Here is a 20,490-nt window from a genome sequence, read left to right as displayed (position 1 = left end):
TTGGGTGAATGGCACTAAACCAGATTCCACAAGAAATATTATCTTCTGCTTATATGAGCAAATCAGCTGTTGAACTATTGTTCTTAAAAGCTACAGATTATAACAATTGATGTTAATATATTGTGAGATTTCAGCCTTAGAATCATGAGGTTAAAATACAAAAAAATACCAAAAATTTTTAATGGAAACTACCTACTTTTTGTACTGAATAAAGAAGTCACTATCCTATGAAGTGAAATACTAAACATACCAAGTTATTAATATTTCAACAAATATTATTTTAGTATGAAGTGTTGAATTTTATTTGATTAATCATTGTATGAATAATGCAAGGTAAGCTTTCATTTTGACAAGTAAAAATAAGGAGGTGAGTTGATTTAGAGCACATTATGTAAAATCTTAAAATAAGTGGTGCCTGCCTTGAAAATTCAAAAGAAATTTTGGTGGATGTCAAAAATTTGTTATTAAAACCTATTTTTACCTGACCTCTGAGGTTACTATCACATTTTGTATTAAAATGCTTTTCATTTTATATTAAAAATGTTTCCTTTAAATATGATTAGATTTTAAGTATTCCCCATTCCCCATCCCCCACACCCTTGTTTATTCCTCCTCACCCCAATCTCTTTTACTCTGGTAGGGTGCCTATTGCTGGCTACCCAGGCATTAATATTCTAATACCATTTAAGGTAGCTCTGCCGGGTATATTTATTTTGAATCCTACAATCCAGTTTCTCTTTTAACCTGGCTTCCTAAATCAAGTTGATAAACCAGTTTATTTTTCTTCCTCTTCATTTCAACAACTCATGATTTAGATTGGCTAGGAGGATATATGTAATCCGGGAACAACCTCTTTCCCTTGCAATCTGTATTTTAGAGGCTTCCTCCTTTCCTGGCTGAACGTGCTGAAGTCAGGCAGAGTACCTTGTGAAGGACTTCAGCCCCCACAGTTCCCTGTGTGCGCATGCCCTCTCTTCTTACAGTTGTCAAAGTGCTTTTGCCAGAGCGGTCACATAATCAACCTGAAAGAAGAAAATAAATACCGTATACTTTAAAATTTTATCGATCCTTAAAAAACTGGACACTCAAAGGTAACTGCTACTACAAATTTGTTACTTGAAATTGGGTTAATGCATGTAAAAGCCGATCTATTGTGTGTCTGGTGGGGGAGGGGAAGGAGGTATCTATTTCTCAGACTTTGCTGTAAATAAGCAAAATAAACTCCAAATCAAACAAACTATACAGGCAGTTATTGAGAGACATTGCATGTTAACTTTGTAAATTTCATCTTAATCTACCTTTTGTTTAAAGGGTCTTATTTATTAAAGGTGGGTCTTGACCTTGACAGAGTGAATTTATGCAGAAAGTGAAATTTTTATCTTTAAGGAGTATTGAGAAATGTGTTCCTGGTATAACATTTCAAAAATTCAATGAATATATTAATATTGATTACAGTCATTATGAAATATTTTTATTCCAGTTTACTTCTTTGCCTTTTTTTTGCTATAATACAGCATTAATTTTTTCATCGATAGCATGTAGTTTAAACTGAAGGTATTAACAAAGAGCATTGGATCCAGAAAAGCTGGATGATATTAAAACTATAATCAATGTATATTTCAGCCATATGATGATATGGCTATTATAAAGGCAGTTCTAGCTCACTGGAAGCAGCTCAAAAACCAGAATTATAATGATTTACTGCAGCATTGTTTAAACCAAGTATGAAAATGTCTCCTTCTATGACCATCTTCTTTGGCAGTGATAGAACTTTGTGCTGTCTGAATCTAAGGTTCACTTGCCTCTTTGTGTTGTATTTTACAATACTGATCAAAACCATTGTTTTAGACCAAGAGAAGTGAGGAACATAAAGCAATTTTAAGTAGGTTTTATTGGTATTATCTGGCAATATGTGATATATGGTATATTGGATTGGGATTCTTTTTAGGGGAAGGAGAGAAGCAGGGATTTGAGAAGTAGGAAGAAGAATCAGGTGGCTGTGAAGCATTTGCTTTTGCCCACTTTTTTGTGTATGAAACTTTGACATGAAATACCAATTAAGCATTTTTGATGTCTTTAATAAAATAGTAGAGCTACTTTTAATGTAATTTCTCAGTTGGACATCTTTTACTTAATAGTTGAGTAATAATATCTCCATTTTATAGTAGTTATTAGTCATTAGGATAGCCAAAGGCAGCTTCTATGTGTATCAAAATGCCCTTTTACAAATGTCCTAAGAAAGATGTTCTCCAGTACATGTTAATTAAGTAACTATATTAAATATATTAATAACTTTGTTGCAATTGTACTGAATCATCATCTAAAAATAATGATATGTTTGGTCATATGCTCCTTTAACATTTCAAAATATTTGTTTGCACAGTCTCATCTCTGTAATATTTGTATATTTAAAGTAATTAACATGCAAGGAACAAGCTAACTCAATGGTAACTACATGTATGGAAATCTCTTGGTTTTGAGCAATTACTATTTTCATCCTTGAATAAGAAAACAGGCTGTATGACAGAGGTGAATATAATTCTATGCGAAATGGAAAATACCATACACTCCTTATATGGCTAAATGAAGCAGCGGTAGCAATGCACTATAATTACAATGTATGAGAATTTGGGACTTTGTACTCCTCTATTTTTAACACTTTTGCTAGCATATGGTAATTCAGGGTCATCAAACCATAGTCTTCCACTGCTAATACTAGAGATAAGAGAATGGATTCTAAATTTGCCAATCTTGTGACCAAGGAGGCAGCAGGAGGATTCAAAAATGAAATCTAGCAACCCAGAATTATCTTGACTGTCTACTTAAATCTCAGACGGATTTTAAAAGCCCCGCCCCCAGTCCATCTCACAGTCACCCTCCCTCCCCACCTCCCCCCCACCCCGCCCCATGCTCTCTCCCTCTCTCTCTGACCTCAAATCCAACTAGAAGAATTTCTCTGAGAAATTCTCAGGCTCCTGTTGAGACCTGAAGCACTGAGAAGCCAGGAAATCCTCTTGTGCGGCAGAATTGGAAACAAGAAAATTGGAGATTAAGCAAAAAAAACCATAATCCTTAGAGTAACAAGAAGCAAGCACTTCCAAACGTTTCAGTAGGTTTCACCTTTTTAAAAGCGGTGATATATATGTGTATATATATAATTTTAATAAAATGTCTCCCAACAAAATGGAGTAGCTGCCGCTACTGCGAGGCCAGAGAATGATTGTGCAGCTGAGTCCTTCTAACAAATGCCAAGGATTTCCTCCCTCGTGCTGGTTCGCTGTTGCTAAATGAAACAATTATCGAGGCAAGAAAGCAGTTTGTTAATCAAGAGGTTTAAGACGGCCGTTTTCTTTAAAGTGCTCGAGCTGAGGAAGGGGGAAGAAAGGGTCGGTCGTGTGTGTGGTGTCTTTTTAACCTTGCTGAAGGACGCAGCAGTATTTATTGACGTATGCAAATAACTGGGGGAGGGTGGTGCTTGGGAAAAAACAGGAACCAGAATCAGTTTCTCATTGCAGGGTGAACGCTCTGAGTTCCGGTAAAGGGAAAAGAGACGTGGCGAAATTGCTGTCTTTCTGTCTTATAAGCACATCTCTCACTAATACAGAAAAGGAACCAAGACATCAGAAAGGGTGAAGACGCTCTCACAGTATTTTTAGAGACCTTGCTTGTGTTCCCTATCCCCAGCCCGACCTGTTAAATGGGAGATTATGGATTTGCTTGCAATTGGCTAATAGCGGTGGCACTGGATTTTCGCAAGTAAAACACCGCCCGCTTTAGCGAGGGGCATTAAGGATCACTTTGACAATAACGCATCTCTCTTTTTTTCCCGTTTCAGCTGCGCAAACCATGCAGGATGATTTACTGATGGACAAAAGCAAAACCCAGCCCCAGCCCCAGCAGCAGCGGCAGCAGCAGCAGCAGCCCCAGCCCGAGCCCAGCGTAGCCGAAGCCCCGTCCACGCCCCTCTCCTCAGAGACCCCCAAACCGGAGGACAGTAGCGCAGTGCCGGCCCTTAGCCCCGCCGCGGCCCCGCCGGCCCCCAACGGCCCGGACAAGATGCAGATGGAATCGCCGCTCCTGCCGGGCTTGAGTTTCCATCAGCCCCCACAGCAGCCGCCGCCGCCGCCGCAGGAGCCCACCGCGCCGGGCGCGTCGCTGTCGCCGTCGTTCGGCAGCACCTGGTCCACCGGCACCACGAACGCGGTGGAGGACAGCTTCTTCCAGGGGATCACCCCAGTCAACGGGACCATGCTCTTCCAGAACTTCCCGCACCATGTCAACCCAGTCTTCGGAGGCACTTTCTCCCCGCAGATCGGCCTGGCGCAGACCCAGCACCACCAGCAGCCGCCGCCGCCAGCACCGCAGCCAGCGCAGCCGGCGCAGCCACCCCAGGCGCAGCCCCCGCAGCAGCGCCGGTCGCCCGCCAGCCCTAGCCAGGCGCCCTACGCGCAGAGAAGCGCTGCCGCGGCTTACGGCCACCAACCCATCATGACCAGCAAGCCGTCCTCGTCTTCTGCCGCTGCGGCCGCCGCTGCGGCAGCGGCGGCCTCGTCGGCCTCATCCAGCTGGAACACGCACCAAAGCGTGAACGCCGCCTGGAGTGCACCGTCCAACCCGTGGGGTGGCCTGCAGGCAGGCCGGGACCCTCGCAGAGCGGTTGGCGTAGGCGTGGGCGTGGGCGTAGGGGTACCCTCCCCACTAAACCCCATCTCGCCGCTCAAAAAACCCTTCTCCAGCAATGTGATCGCGCCTCCCAAGTTCCCTCGTGCGGCTCCGCTCACCTCCAAGTCCTGGATGGAGGATAACGCTTTCCGGACCGATAATGGTAACAATCTGTTACCATTTCAGGTAATGCTCGGGTGCACCTGCACCCGTCTTACCCCTACCTTTCTTCTTCCTCCTTCTCTGCCTTTTAGTCGCCCCACCCGTTTTTACTTAAAAAGGGCAGCAATGTCCAGCTCCCCCCAAAGCCTCCTATTAACTGGGGCTGTTCTACTCCCCAGGGGCGGGGATTGGGGGAGATGAGGTGGAGGGAACATTGTGTCTGCTCGGGAATTGTGAATGTGCCTGTTGGAGTAGAAAAGAACTTTTTTCTTTTAGTTTATTTTCTCTTTCACTGTGATTATGCTTCTCATTTGACCTCCTTTGACAAATAAAGCTGCAAGTGTATGGCAAGGTGCCGGCATAGTCCCAGGATGAGTAGGCTGAGATTCCTATCATTTTAAGTGGCTACACATTTCAGGTTATGCAATCTAGGCTCAGGGTGCTGCCTGAAAGCCATCCACACCCAAACCACTCTGGCCTTACTCTTAAAGAGGTTAACAACTCTTTAGTGGTGCTATTTCAGATAGTTGAATATGCTCAATTAAACTAATGTGAACACATGTGTTTATGTCTCACTGTGGTGTTGGAATCATTAATAACAATCGGCATATTTCCCCTGCCGGGAAAATTATGAGTGTGAGATTCCAATAAACACCCAGAACTATATCCACACTGAGGTGGAAGAGTGTAAATTCTACGGACAAATATTCGCATGTTACCTAGAAGGATTTAGAATTTTTTTCCTTTGCAAAGGAGACAATAGGACACGACCTTCAGAGCCATATTGCAATGGAGTCTATTTGCTAGCTAGCACTGAAATATTTAAAGCTGCAGTGTCCTTCACCAGTTGGGTTATTTAAGAAGACAATGCAGATCAATTACACTATTTGAAACAGCAAAGTGAAAGTCTTGCAATTTTAATGAAAAATGAGTCTTGTATCTTGATATTAAATGCCAATGAAAAAATCTAGGAAGTGCTCCAGACAAAAAGGTTGAATGGAGAGTGTTCTTGTTTCTGTTCTTGCTTTTGATCCAGTTCACAGCCACAGCAGTTGGCAGTATCCTGGACATCTTGGATCAGAAAGGGGTAGTGAGGGGGAAGGTGTGTGTTCACTGGGGCATATGCTCTCAGACACTTACCCTTCACTTATGAATTGATTTGTTTGTAGGCTTTTAGGCTCAGTTTTAAAAGAAAGAGAAATGGAGCTAGGATCAGATTGGGCCCAATTTCAGTGGTCAGAGAAATGAAATGAAAATCCTTTGACCCATGCTGAAAGATGACAGAACTGACAATTTGACAGAAATGAGGTGTTAGGTACTCTTCATTTTGTTGCTCTTTACATTTCAGATGTTTAGGGTGGGTCTCATTCATGAAGGAGGAGATAGGATTATTGATTACACCCCTCTCTAGGCTAAAGCAAGGATTTTTCTTGGAATTTCAAGGAAGTCCATGAAACCTCTATGTTGTGTAAAGGAGAGGTTTCTAATGGAAGAGGATCTTACCAATTTTTCACAGGGATATTTCGAGAGTGGGGGTTTTTAATATTAAGGTTTATTTCTTCCCATCATTCTGAAGTTGGACTATTTTAATAAAATGAAGAGACACTGCACGATAGGATTAGTTTGTTAAACAGAGGAAAGGAGGAATCTGCTTTCTAGAATTTATGTTTTCTTTTGGGGGGCAGGCGAGGCTGTATTTGGTAGGCAGAGCCAACTGATTTTAACAGTTACTCTTTTTATTCTCATGCTCTCTACCCAAGTTCAGTCTCAGAGGATAATCTGAATACAGTTTCTTTTCCTTTTTTTTTTTTTGTTGTTGTTTAAGATGGAATCCTGTTATGTTGCCCAAACTGGTCTTGAACACAAGGACTCAAATAGTCTCCCTGTCTCAGCCTTCTCAGTAGCTGGTATCGTGTGGTTGGCTATTGAATATAATCAATTTTGTATTATCTCCTGAAAAGGGGATTGGGAAGAAATTAAATCCACAAAATATCACCAAACCTGATCTTGACTAGTAGTATGGGGATTTCCAATTGTTTCTCAGCAAACCATTTACCAGTGATGCTAGTAAGAGCCAAATGCACTGGATTGAGTTTCTCTCTTGTCTCTTCATCTCTGTTGATGAAGAGATGATGATGCCTATTGACTAGGCAAAAATGGTCAAAAGATTTGTAAGAATGATTTGAGTGAAAATTGAGCAGTATTTAATTGGTCTCAGGAAGAATTACCTGCACTGTATGTCACATTTTGGTTTCTTACTTAAAAATGGAACTTTAAGGTTTTGAAGCAATATTAGAACCAGAGGATCTGGGCTTGGTGGCACATGCTGATATCCCAGCTATCAGGAAGGCTAAGGCAAGAAGGTGGTCTGAGCCCAGGATTTCTGAGCCAGCCTGGGAGTATATTAAGAACTTATCTCTTAAAAAAAAAATAATGGGATGGGGTATAGTTCAGTGGTAGAGTGCTAGCCTAGCATATGTAAGACCTTGGGTTCAATCTTCAGCACCATATAAAAATACAAAATAGTAAAATAAAAAGAAGCAGATAAATAGTTGTGCTTTGGATTAGAATTTTATCAGAGTTGGTTTGTGTCAATAACTATAATCAAGTATATTAAAAAAATAAAACTTAGTAACTTACATGCAGAATGTTGTGTGTTTGTGCATTTATTTGAATCATTTTTCTAGGGCTAGGGTGTAGCTGAGTGATAGAGTTTAGCATGCAAAAGGCCCTAGGTTCAATTTCAGCATATAGACTCCAAATGATTTTTCTAAAATAGTGAGAAATATCTTAAATATTTCTGATGACTTTTTTTTTTTTTTTTTTTTTTTTTGGTACTAGGTATTGAACCCATAGGCACATGACCTGAATCACATCACCAGTCCTTGTTATTTTTTTTATTTTGAGATGGAGTCTTGCTAAGTTGCCTAGGGCCTCACTAAATTGCTGAGGCTGGCTTTGAACTTGCAATTCTCCTGCCTCAGCCCTCCTGAGCCTCTGGGATTATAGTTATGCACTACCACGCCTGATGACTTTTTGAAAATTCATTATTTTGGCAAATATGATTTTTTCTTTAAATTGAAGAGTTTATTTCATAGTATACCAACTTTATATATATACATACACACACACACACACACACACATATATATATAAAATTTTAAAAATATTTATTTATCTAGTTTGGGGACAGAACCCAAGGGTGCTTTACCACTGAGCTACATCTCCAGCTCTTTTATTTTTTTGAGACAGGGTCTTGCTAAGTTGCTGATGCTGTCCTCAAACTTGTGGCCCTCTTGCCTCAGCCTCCTGAGTCCCTGGGATTACAGGTGTGTGTTACCATGCCTGATTTAGTTTTATTTTTTATTTAACATACTCTTTTGAGCTAAAAAAAGGTTTTAAACAGTGATCTAATCTGAAGTATCTTACTATATTTTTTTAAGTCCGTGCCTTACTCTAGTGCTTCTTCATTTTCTTTTTGCTATATTCTACCAACACAGTAGATTTGAGTTTTACATAAGTGGTTTATAGCATATTTTACTTTCTTATTCTAATGAAGTTGACTGGTTTCCCCAGGTTGGAATAACTACTTCCTTAGTGATTACTTATATCTAAAAACTACCTGATTTTTATAAATAAGGAAACTGAGGTCCCAAGAGGTAGAGTGACTTGGAACTCTAGCTTTGTTATTCTGTGCCCTTAACTTCCCTGTAGTACCAGTGTTGTCAGGTAAAATTTTTACTTTTTAATCAGGTTCTCTTTGGACTTTACTGAAAGGAATTTAGTGATATAAATATATAGAGAGATTATCTATCAGGCTGATTCCTCCTGGTGATGTACAAGTTGCCAAGGCTGGCCATGAACTTGCAATCCTCCTGCTTCTGCCTCCTGAGTAGCTGGGATTATAGGCATGTACCACTTCACTTGACTGTTCTCCTTTTTTAAAAACTATATATCCTGGAAGTAATATAAATTGTCTAGTTTTTGCTTGCCTTTGAATAAGGGTAGTATGACCTAGTTTTAAAACTGAAGACTTTTCTCTAATTGGTTTCTGAACTACTGCTCTAATGCAAAACCACTTAAGGTCCACCAAACCTCATAAACTGTTTCATAACTTATCATGACATTGTTGATATGAGTGCCAGCAGAGCCACATTATCTATATTCTACTTAAAAGAGGGTTGATTGAGGGGGTGGGCTGTAGCTCAGTGGCAGAGTACTTGCCTAGCATGCATGAGGCACTGGGTTCGATCCTCAGTACCACATAAAAATAAACAAAATAAAGGCATTCTGTCCAACTACAAAGAAATTTTTTTTTAAATGGGGTTGGTGGGCCTGTGGTTATAGCTCAATGGTAGAGTGCTTGCTAGCATGTTTGAGGCACTGGGTTCAATCCTCAGCACCACTTTAAAAAAAAAAATAAAGGTATATGTCCATTTACAAGTAAAAAAATTGTTTTTTACCATACGATTTATTTTTATTTTTTTAGTCATACATGACAGCAGAATGTATTTTGACATATAATACATACATGGAATGTACATACATCAATCATATTGTCAATTCTATTCTGCTGCCCTTCCTATCCTCCCTACTCCTCCTCTCCCATCCTTTCTCTCTATCCAATCTAATGTGACACACTTTTTTTTCTTTTTCTCATCACAACATCATATATGTATAGTGTATAACAATGAGGTTCTCCTTTCATCTTCCGTGCAACTCCCCTTCTCCCTCTTTTTCCCTCCCACCTCTCTTCCCTATTTAGTGGTAGTCTTCTTCTCATGCTCTTCCTCTCTATCCCATTTTGAGTCACCCCCCTTATATCAGAGAAGACATTTGGCATTTGTTTTTAGGGATTCTATAACTTCACTTAGCATAATCTGCTGTAATGCCATCCATTTGCCTGCAAATGCCATGATCTTGTTATTTTTTAGTGCTAAGTAATATTCCATTGTGTATAAATGCCACATTTTTTTAATCCATTCATCTATTGAAGGGCATCTAGGTTGGTTCCACATTCTAGCTATTGTGAATTGTGCTGCTATAAACATTGATGTGGCTGTGTCCCTGTAGTATGCTCTTTTTAGGTCTTTTGGGTATAGTCCGAGAAGGGGAATAGCTGGGTCAAATGGTGGTTTCATTCCCAGCTTTCCCAGGAATCTCCATACTGCTTTCCAAATTGGCTACAACAATTTGCAGTCCCACCAGCAATGTATGAGTGTACCCCCCCCAATCCTTGACAGCACTTATTGTTGTTTGACTTCATAATGGCTGCCATTCTTATTGGAGTGAGATGGTATCTTAGAGTAATTTAATTTGCATTTCTCTGATTGCTAGAGATGGTGAGCATTTTTTCATGTATTTGTTGATTGATTGTATATCCTCTTCTGGGAAGTTTCTGTTCAAGTCCTTGGCCCATTTGTTGATTGGGTTATTTGCTTTTTTGTTGTTTAACTTTTTGAGTTCTTTGTATACTCTCTTGCTGAGAAAAAACTTTTTAGTTTGAATTTGTCCCATTTGTTGATTTTTGGTTTTAACTCTTGTGCTATAGGTGTCTTATTAAGAAATTTGGGGCCTACTCCCTCATGATGAAGATTAGGTCCACCTTTATCTTCTATTAGATGCAGAGTCTCTGGTCTGATTCCTAGCTCCTTGATCCATTTTGGGTTGACTTTTGTGCATGGTTAGAGAAAGGGATTCAATTTCATTTTGTTGCATATGGATTTCCAGTTCTCCCAGCACCATTTGTTGAAGATGCTATCTTTCTCCATTGCATGGTTTAGCACCTTTGTCTAATATAAGGTAGTTGTAATTTTGTGGATTTGTCTGTGTGTCCTCTATTTTGTACCATTGGTCTACCAGCCTGTTTTGGTACCAGTACCATGCTGTTTTTGTTACTATTGCTCTATAGTATAGTTTAAAATCTGGAATCGCAATACCACCAATTTCACTCTTCCTGCTTAGAATTACTTTAGCTATTCTGGGTCTCTTGTTTTTCCAGATGAATTTTATGATTGCTTTTTCTATTTCTGCAAGGAATGTCATTGGGATTTTGATGGGAATTGCATTGAATTTGTAAAGTGCTTTTGGTAATATGGTCATCTTAATAATATTAATTCTACCAATCCATGAACAAAGTAAATCCTTCCATCTTCTAAGGTCTTCTATTTCTTTCTTCAGGGTTCTGTAGTTTTCATTGTATAGCTCTTTCACCTTTTTTGTTAAGTTGATTCCCAGTTTTTTTTTTTTTTTGAGGATATTGTGAATGGAGTAGTTGTCCTCATTTCCATTTCAGAGAATTTGTCACTTATATACAGGAATGATTTTGATTTATTGGTATTGATTTTATATCCTGCCACTTTGCTGAATTCATTTACTAGTTCTAGAAGTTTCTTAGTTGAATTTTTTGGGTCTGCTAGGTATAGGATCATGTCATCGGCAAATAGTGCTAATTTAAGTTCTTCTTTTCCTATATTTATGACTTTAATTTCTTTCGTCTGTCTAATTGCTCTGGCTAGTGTTTCAAGATCTATGTTGAATAGAAGTGGTGTGAGAGGGCATCCCTGTCTTGTTCCAGATTTTAAAGGGAATGCCTTCAATTTTTCTCCATTTAGAATGATGCTGGCCTGAGACTTAGCGTAAATAGCTTTTACAATGTTAAGGTAATTTCCTGTTATCCCTAATTTTTCTAGAGTTTTGAACATAAAGGGATGCTGTATTTTGCCGAATGCTTTTTCAGCATCTATCGAGATGATCATATGGTTCTTATCTTTAAGTCTATTGATGTGAATTACATTTATTGATTTCCGTATATTAAACCAGCCTTGCATCCCAGGGATGAATCCCACTTGATCATGGTACATGATCTTTTTGATATGTTTTTGTATCCAATTTGCCAAAATTTTATTGAGGATTTTTGCATCTAAATTCATTAGGGATATTGGTCTAAAGTTTTCTTTCTTTGAAGTGTCTTTATCTGATTTTGGAATAAAAAAAATTTTTTTTAAAAGAGAGTTGGTTAGGAAATATTAGGTTTTCTATGCTACTGAAAACATTAATATAATAATATAAACTGTTTACTTCCGAACTACATGTTGAAAAGTGGTTAGCTTTATATAAACTGTTCACAACCTCATGGCCTTACAGTTAGTTATATATAAGTATGCTTCAGAAATGTAATATTGTTAGATGTCCTCTGATAGGGACACAGTGTTTTACTTACATGACTTTCTTTGGTTAGCCTGTTTTGTTTACTTTCAAGGGTTGCACGAGTATTGGAACTAGTTGTCATCACTTAGGCGATTTTTTTGGTATTTGATCAGCAAGTATCAAAAGACTATGTTTTCTTGGCTGCAATATGGAAAATTTGATTAAGTCATGTGGATTTTAGAGAATTAGATGGTGGGAAGCATAGAGTAGTGAATGACCTATGAAACTCAGAATGAAGAAGACACTGGTTAAAGCCAGTGATTCTCTGTCACTGGTGATAAAGGGACAAGTCTCTTATACAGTGATTCTTCTTCCTTGTCTGCAAAAATGGAGAGAGAAAAAAAGCATGCCTACTTTCTAAGTTGATTTATGAGAGAATGCAATAATGTTATGAAAATTAGATACTATTATAGGAATACTTTTATTACTCTTGGATGCTTGCCTGTTATACTTGTACTCAGAGTTAGAATTTAATAGGAAGAATATCATTGATATCCAGTAGTTCAGAGTTAAATACTAGCCAATGGTATATGGAAGTGGGGAGGTAGTAGAGATACAAGAGTATAAAAAGGCACTTTGTATATTGCAGCTACCTATTTTAGACAATCAGTCATGGTGTTCTTATGCTTAAAAAATAATATAGGTTTATAACTACTTGTTTCTGCTATGACTGACTCACCAATGCAAGCATGAGAGTTTTCCTGTTCTAAACATTTTAATTGGTGAAGAGGGAAATGCTTAAACTCTTAATTTCCTGACTGCTACAAGTGTTTAATTTTGGTAGTTCCAGAGATACTAAGGTTCTAATTTTTGAAACTCCTTACTACCACTTTCCAGGAGGCTTTGCCTGGCTCTCTCTAGGAGTGGATGTGTTGGTTAGAGATAGAATACAGGAAAGAACCCCAAGTTTGGAGCTGAGAATTGAGGTAATAAAGCCATGGACTCAGGGTGGTTTCCTGGGAATTTTGTTGTACTTGTAGTGGTAGCCAGACTCGCAAGGAATTTTTCACAGGTGGTCCTAACAACCTTGTGGGTAGCTTGTTAGGTTGGGGATCAAATGCCCTATTTTACCTGTTAGACTTTGGTTCTGCTACATTTAATTTTGATATATTTTAAGTATTGTTTATAGGTGCTAAGAAAACTTCTTAATGTGGAACCATTCTAATATTTGTCTTTTTATTCAACTTGAAATAGAAAAGTACTAGTGAATTAAATACTTAGCATTTGGAAATAAAGCCTACCATTCTCTCCCAGGAAATACTATTGTATAATTCTCAGAAATAACTAATATGATACAAATTCATGTTGGCAAAACACATGGGTGAGAAACAGAAATGGGCACCAAACAGCCTTTATGTTATTTGAGATGATCATAGAATTAATATACACAAAGGGAAGGAAACATTGAAAACTGATTGTGTATGCATAATGGATAAATGAAAGTTTGTTTATACAGCCAAACAGCTTTATTCCTCAAGCATTCAGACTAATTTCAAGACCAATATCAAATATAGGAGAAAAAAAAATGTAGACTATCTTTAGTAACTCAAAGCAACAAATTAAATGGTCACTGCTACCAAGTAAACCAATAGGCAGAAGTGCCCGATACTTAGTGTGTCTTCATGAATGGGTAAATGAAAGTTTGGGGCTTTAGCATATATTTAGAATGTGCAAGGCCCTAGGTTTAATTCCCAGCACCACAAAATGAATGAATGAAAATTTAAACCCAAATTGTTAGTTTTGTTTTTTATCCCTATAGTATTATACATTTATCATTTTTGAGACATATTCTCCATTCTAGTATTTCTATTTCTCTGCAAGGTATCCATGGAATACAGAAACACAGGTGAATGCATATAATTTCCTGAGGGACACCTACAATTTATAAAAAGAGAAAATATTATATGTGTTTCTAAACTATATGCACACCCCCATGGTTGCTAATCTGAGACCCTGTTGAGTGTTGGTCATGTTAAGAGATAAGTAACTTTTTGTTTTCTTTCTTTTTTTTTAGTGTTGGGATTTGAATCCAGGCATTGTACACACTAAATACTTGCTCAACCACTGAGCTTCATCCCAACCTTTACAAGCAGTATTCTTGCTTCGACATAAAAGACAGTAGATGGGGGCTGAGGATGTGGCTCAAGCGGTAGCGCGCTCGCCTGGCATGCGTGCGACCTGGGTTCGATCCTCAGCACCACATACAAAACAAAGATGTTGTATCTGCTGATAACTAAAAAACAAATATTAAAATTCTCTCTCTCTCTCTCTCCTCTCTCACTCTCTCTTTAAAAAAAAAAAAAGAAAACTCATTAAAAAAAAAAAAGACAGTAGATGGAGCACTGGCTTATATCCTATACATTAAATTTTCCTTTCCTCTTCATTTTTTGATCAGCTTATTTTTTTGGAGTTAATTTATCCTTACATGATGGTCAAGTTTGTTCCTGATGTCCCATGTCAAGTTATTAATAATAGAACTGACTAAAACAAGAGTCAGTATAACTCTGACAATAACAATTTAGAAATATTAAGGAGAAAATTCTCTGGTTTAAGAGGTTGGCAAAGAGCAAGTTATAGTAGGTCCATTTAACTAGTCATTCATTCTAGACATGTTAAATTGGAAAGCAGAGATGAAAAGGGAAAAATATTTTCAATCTTAAAGGTATAGTAGGGTTTAAAATTCCCTAGGGATGGGAATTTTTCAGAGGAAACATCTTAGTGATCTGACAATCTAATGCCCTACTCAAACTATAGGAGTCCTAGTTCTTAAGTTTCAAATAAGCTGCAATTGAAGGAGGCAAGAGGTAAATATGCCCAGAAGCCCCTCTTTTACAATCTGGTGAATAAATTTATTTCCTCTTGTGGACCCGAGAAATATAACTTAGATATATAGAGGATTAAAAATAGTGAAGACCAATAAAGTTCATGACATATGAGGAAAAGCTAAGAGATTATTTTTAGATTTATTATAAATCTGTTTTTATGTTTGCATTTGATTTCATTATTAGTAGACTATTCAATCCTTTGCCACATCATTGTTTGAAGCAGTTATAACCATTAATAGAATCTTGAGGTAATAGTTAAAAGGAGTAGCTTACATTTTTTTTAATATTAGAGATTGAACCCAGCACTGCTCTTACCATTGAGCTACCTCCCAGACTCTTTTTATTTTTTATTTTGAGACAGCCCTGGCTAAGTTGCTGAGGCTGGCCTCAAACTTGTGATCCTCCTGCCTCAGCCTCTGGAGTTGTTGGGATTACAGGTATGCCCCTCTATACCAGGCTAGGTAGTATTTTTGTTAATTGTGTACCTCCTACAGAATTCCCTGATCAAAGGAATGGATTGTTTGTTTCTTCTTTCTTTCTTTCTTTCTTTTTTTGTGGCGCTGGGGATAGAACCCATTACCTGAATTCTACATGGCAGTCAAGCACTGTACCACTGAGACATATCCTAAGCCCAAAGGGATAGAATTTACATTATTTAATTTCTTTTGGCATCTTTGTCCAACATAATAATTTATGTACTCTATCTTTTGAGTATTGTACTATTTCGATGTCCTTCTCCAAACAGATTGACTTAAGTACAGAGGACCAGAATGCCAAGCGCTTGGCTTCTCTCTCTTAAAATTAAATATTTTAGGGGCTGGGGATGTGGCTCAAGCAGTGGCTCGCTCGGCTGACATGTGTGCGGCCCGGGTTCGATCCTTAGCACCACATACAAACAAAGATGTTGTGTCCGCTGAAAACTAACAAATAAATAGTAAAATTCTCTCTCTCTCTCTATCTATATCTTTAAAAAAATTAAATTAAATTAAATATTTTATTTAATCCTTAAATATTCTTGTGAATTAGGGATTATTATCCTAATTGAGATTGAATATTACCTAACTATTAAGATAAAAGAGGAGGGACGGAAACTCTCAGGTCTTTTGATTCCAGGCCTAGTTGTTTTCTTATACTCTACCTGCTTGCCTCTGATCTTGTCCCATACTATCTTTCAATAATGCCTTTGATGTTATGTTCTTTCTGCAGAACTTCCTTGATTTCCATCATCCCACTTTGCTTTTAGCGTTTATCATTCTCTGAAATGAGCTTGTTTATTTTGTTTCGTTTCTCTAGAATGTAGGCTTCATAAGGGCAAAGACCTTTTTATTAAAGTGTCCTCATAGGTTATGATGGTACCTGGGGTATTTTAGGCTCAAGGTCAATATTTGTTGAATGTGTTAATGTTTCTCATTTACAAGTGATTATGTATTTATTGGTCAATTTGCATATTGCTAGCAATGTAATAGTAATTTATAAATATTCAGCTGGCTACAAGAGATATGAGGGTAGCCCCTAGAAAGTAAAGAGGAAGAATATCCTATTCTTAAATAATTCCTATTAAAATATAGAATGGTAAGGTCTAAAATAGAATATGATATGCACAATAACGAATGTGTACTTGAATCAGAAGAAGTAATTATATTTGTGTCTGAGAGAGAGAGAGAGAGAGAGAGAGAGAGATATTGCGAAGCCATCAGTTTGTCTTTATAGCTTTATATATTTTCAAAGTTTTTTCTGATTTTGAAAGTGATACATATTTGCTACTTAAAAATTGAGAGGAGGTTTGGGGAGTAGTTCAGTGGTAGAGTGCTTGTCTGAGCATGTGCAAGTCCCTGGGTTTGAGCCTCAATACTGTAAGAAAAAAAATCAACTAGAGGTGGGGACAGATCCCCTATTGCTTATAATTCTGTTTCACGGAGATAAGTACTTTTAATGTTTTGGTGTATTTTTCTACCAATTATCTCTGTTTTATGTGTGTATATATTGTATTTTACATAGTAGAGATCATTTTTTTGTACATGGTTTTACAGCCATATTTTAGCATTTTATATCATTACAGTAAAAAACATTTTTGATGATTCCATAATATTTTATCATATGAATCGATTATAATTTACAGAGATGTTTCCATATTTGGAGGATATAGATTGTTTTCAGTTTGTTTTGTTTTTTTGCAGTGCTGGGGGGTAGAACCCATTGGGTCTCTCATGCTAGCCTTTAGTTTTTAACTACTAAACATTATGAACATCTTTGGCCATCTTAATGCTTTCTTTAGAATTGAATGGGCAGGGTTCCATAGGCACACTAGGGAATGGGGTGGGGATTGCGGCAAAGTTTGTTAAGCAGAGGGAACAGCAGGTATACTGGGCAAGAAATAACATGGTATGCTGAGAGTAGAAGACTCAGAATAGAAACTGGATGTGGTAGAATGTGCCTGTAATCCCAGAGGCTGAGGCAGAAGGATAGCAAGTTCAAGGCCAGCCTCAGCAATTTAGCAAGATCCTAAGCAACTTAGCAAGACCCTGTCTCAAAAAATAAAAAGGGCTGAGGATGTGGCTTGGTGGGAGAGTGCCCCTGGGTTCAATTTCTGGTGAAGTAGAAGGGACCAGATCAAGGTCATTCTAGGATTATGTTTCTTCAACTTTCTCAAGTAGGGTCATTGAAGAATATTTAAGATGGGAAACAGCTTTGATAAGGCTTTTAACTTGATGAATGAAGTGACCACATCTTGGTTTCAGAAAGATTACACTAGCAGATGGATTGTCTGGAACCAAACAGAAGGAAATAGGCTAACGTGTGAGGACCTAAGGTGATTGAAAGGAAGGGACAGATTCAAGAAATAATTTAGAGTATAGTACAATAGTGCATGCTGTAATCCCAGCGACTCAGGAAGCTGAGACAGGAGGATTATAAATTTGAAGCCAGAAGCTTAATGTGAGACCCTGTCTCAAAACAAACACAAAAATAATAACAACAAAAAACAAAATCAGGAAATAATTAGGAGGCCCATGTAAGCACCTGGTGATTACTTGGATGGAAAGAATAGAGGAAAGAGTGACTCTCCTGTGTTTAGATAGCTGGGGAAGATGATCTAGAGGTGAAAATGCTTAACAGTGGTGGATGAGAATTTTCATGACTCATAAGCCACGTGAATTTCAGAGTGGAAGAATTTCAGAAGGGAAAGTTGTGTGGGGGATATTTGAACAAATGATTTGACATTTCTTACCCACCCATGCTTTTGTGTGATTCTTTACTTGTGGGAAAGAAACCCTTATTAGGATAGATTACTTTGTGAACAACTTAGTAGAACACTACATCTGAAAGGAAAAATAACTACCATTCTAAGTCAGGAGGTTTTTGTTCCCCCTTACCCTGATCTTATTTTATTATACCCCAAGAATTAGAGTCTGTGTTAGCTGATTAATCATCTTGTTAGTGGGCTGTAGCCTGGCATTGCAAAGGACTATAAAGAATTGCTAACTAGAGCCAGGTGGGGTGGTGTACATCTATGAACCCAGTGGTTAGGAGGCTGAGATAGGAGGATCATAGGCTCAAAGCCAGCCTCAGCAACGGCAAGGTGCTAAGCAACTCAGTGAGACCCTGTCTCTAAATAAAATACAAAAATAGAGTTGGGGATGTGGCTCAGTGGTCAAGTGTCCCTGAGTTCAATCGCTGGTACAAAAAAAAAAAAAAAAAGAATTGCTAACCATATGGGAGGATCATAGACAATAAAAAAATGAAACTTGGCATCCTTAAATTGAATAAACTCACTGAAAAATGAGTAGAGGTTCTTAGCTAATCTAAGGTGTCATTAATAAGGTCTTAGCAAAGTTGAGATTAGACCTATGGAATTTAGCTCTGTTACACTAATACAAGTTTTCTAATGGGTATAAACATGATGAAATGTTTTGAAGCTTGGGATTCATAGTAGACTCATAGGTTTGTGAGTGTTGGTGGAGCGGTGGGGGCAGGGGTGGTACAGGAGTCACTAGTTGTGCTGCATGTTATGTATTCATTTCTAGGTACAGAGGTAGGCTCTAGCATTCATTAAATTTTCAAAAGGCCCCATAATTAAAATATAGTTAAGAGCCACAAATATAGAGCAAAAATACTGGCTCTTAGTAAAACTTTAAAAGGTGTTTCAAATTTAGGTATTTAATTTTTTTAATCTTTTTTTTCATACCTGAGGAAATTCCTTCCTAACTCTGAGAACTTTTTAAACAAATAAATGCCAGTCATAGTGGCACATACCTGCAATCTCAGCGGCTGAGACAGAAGAATCAAAATTTCAAGTCCAGCCTCAGCAACTTAGCAAGATCCTAAGCAACTTAGCAAGACCCTATCTCAAAAGAAAAAAAAAAGAACTGGGTGGGCTGGGGATATAGCTCTGTTGAAAGAGTGCTTGCCTTACATGTACAAGGCTATGGGTTTAATCCCTAGCACCACAAACAACAACAACCAAAACATACATATACAGACACACACACTCATACACACACACAGGACTGAGGATGTAGCTCATTAGTAAAGAGTCTCTGTGTTAAATCCCTCGCACCAAAAATAAATAAATAAATAAATAAATAAATTAAAAAGTTACCTGATTTCTCTTTGATCTATCTTTTTCCAAAGCATTCAAATTATTTATTTTTTTAAGAGAGAATTTTTAATATTTATTTTTTAGTTTTTGGCGGACACAACATCTTTGTATGTGGTGCTGAGGATTGAACCCGGGCCACATGCATGCCAGGCGAGCGCGCTACCGCTTGAGCCACATCCCCAGCCCCTCAAATTATTTTTCATTAAATCAATTGTTGGCATTCATTTAATTAGTTTACATATATTGAACTAAATTACGTAGTTAAATACTTCTGGTATTATAAAGATCTGGGGACAAACCCTTACAATCCAGGTAAACTTGCAGTTTATCTGGGGACAGAGATTTATGGACTTACTGGTGATGGTGTTGAGTATTCTATGGGACTTTTTTTATAGAGTAGATGGAACTCATGAATTAATATGGAAAATCAATTAATGTCTTAGATGGATAATTAGTACATAATAGAAATATTATTTCTCACAGTTCTGGAGTCTGTAATGTCAAAAGTTAAGGCACTGGCAGATTTGGTATCTGATGAAGGCAGACTCTCTGCTTCATAAATGGTACCTTTTTTTTTTGTTGTTGTTGTTATTGTTTATTTGTTGTGGTACTGGGTTTTGAACCCAGAGGAGATCTACCACTGTGGTACATCCCCAGCCCTTTTTATTTGTATTTTGAGACAGTCTTTCTAAGTTGCCCAAGTTGGCCTCAAACTTTTAGTCCTCCTGCATTAGTCTCCCAAGTCACTGGGATTACAGGCATGCACTACTATACCAGGCTAGATGGTACCTCTTGCCTCAAATGTTGGAAGGAGTAAACACATTCCTTTCAATCTCTTTTATAAGGGCATTAATTCTATTCATGAGGGAAGAGCCTTCATGACTCAATCACTTCCCCAAGGCCCCCACCTCTTAATACTATCATATTGTGAATTAAAGTTCAACATTCAGATCATAGCAGCAAAGCTTTCACAATAGTAGTTGCTTATTTGCATATGTAAATAGACTAGAATGTCCATTTGATTCAAGAGAGTTA

At 37.9% G+C, this 20,490-nt stretch overlaps 1 protein-coding gene and 1 long non-coding RNA gene across 5 annotated transcripts in view; one reads left to right on the top strand and one right to left on the bottom strand.

The window, feature by feature from the left end:
* Positions 1 to 20,490, top strand: part of Cpeb3 (cytoplasmic polyadenylation element binding protein 3) — a 191,306-nt gene that overhangs the window by 31,195 nt on the left and 139,621 nt on the right. For 2 of the 4 annotated variants that reach the window (XM_076835066.1, XM_076835062.1), the window contains exons 1-2: positions 958 to 1,091; positions 3,836 to 4,848. In XM_076835066.1, the coding sequence (XP_076691181.1) occupies positions 3,847 to 4,848 (1,002 nt within the window). In that variant the 5' untranslated portion in view covers positions 958 to 1,091; positions 3,836 to 3,846. Of the gene's footprint in view, positions 1 to 957; positions 1,092 to 3,515; positions 3,630 to 3,835; positions 4,849 to 20,490 lie in introns of those variants that run through there. The other 2 variants (XM_076835064.1, XM_076835065.1) reach the window with 2 other exon arrangements.
* Positions 360 to 3,394, bottom strand: LOC143381448 (uncharacterized). Its single transcript, XR_013088816.1, has 3 exons — positions 3,121 to 3,394; positions 2,932 to 3,013; positions 360 to 1,022 (listed from the first exon to the last, which is right to left on the bottom strand). It is a non-coding gene; the product is annotated as an uncharacterized LOC143381448 (long non-coding RNA).

The sequence above is a fragment of the Callospermophilus lateralis genome, chromosome 15 (genome assembly GCF_048772815.1).
Source record: "Callospermophilus lateralis isolate mCalLat2 chromosome 15, mCalLat2.hap1, whole genome shotgun sequence".
Classification (NCBI taxonomy): Eukaryota; Metazoa; Chordata; class Mammalia; order Rodentia; family Sciuridae; genus Callospermophilus; species Callospermophilus lateralis.
This window is presented reverse-complemented; position numbering and strand designations above follow the sequence as displayed.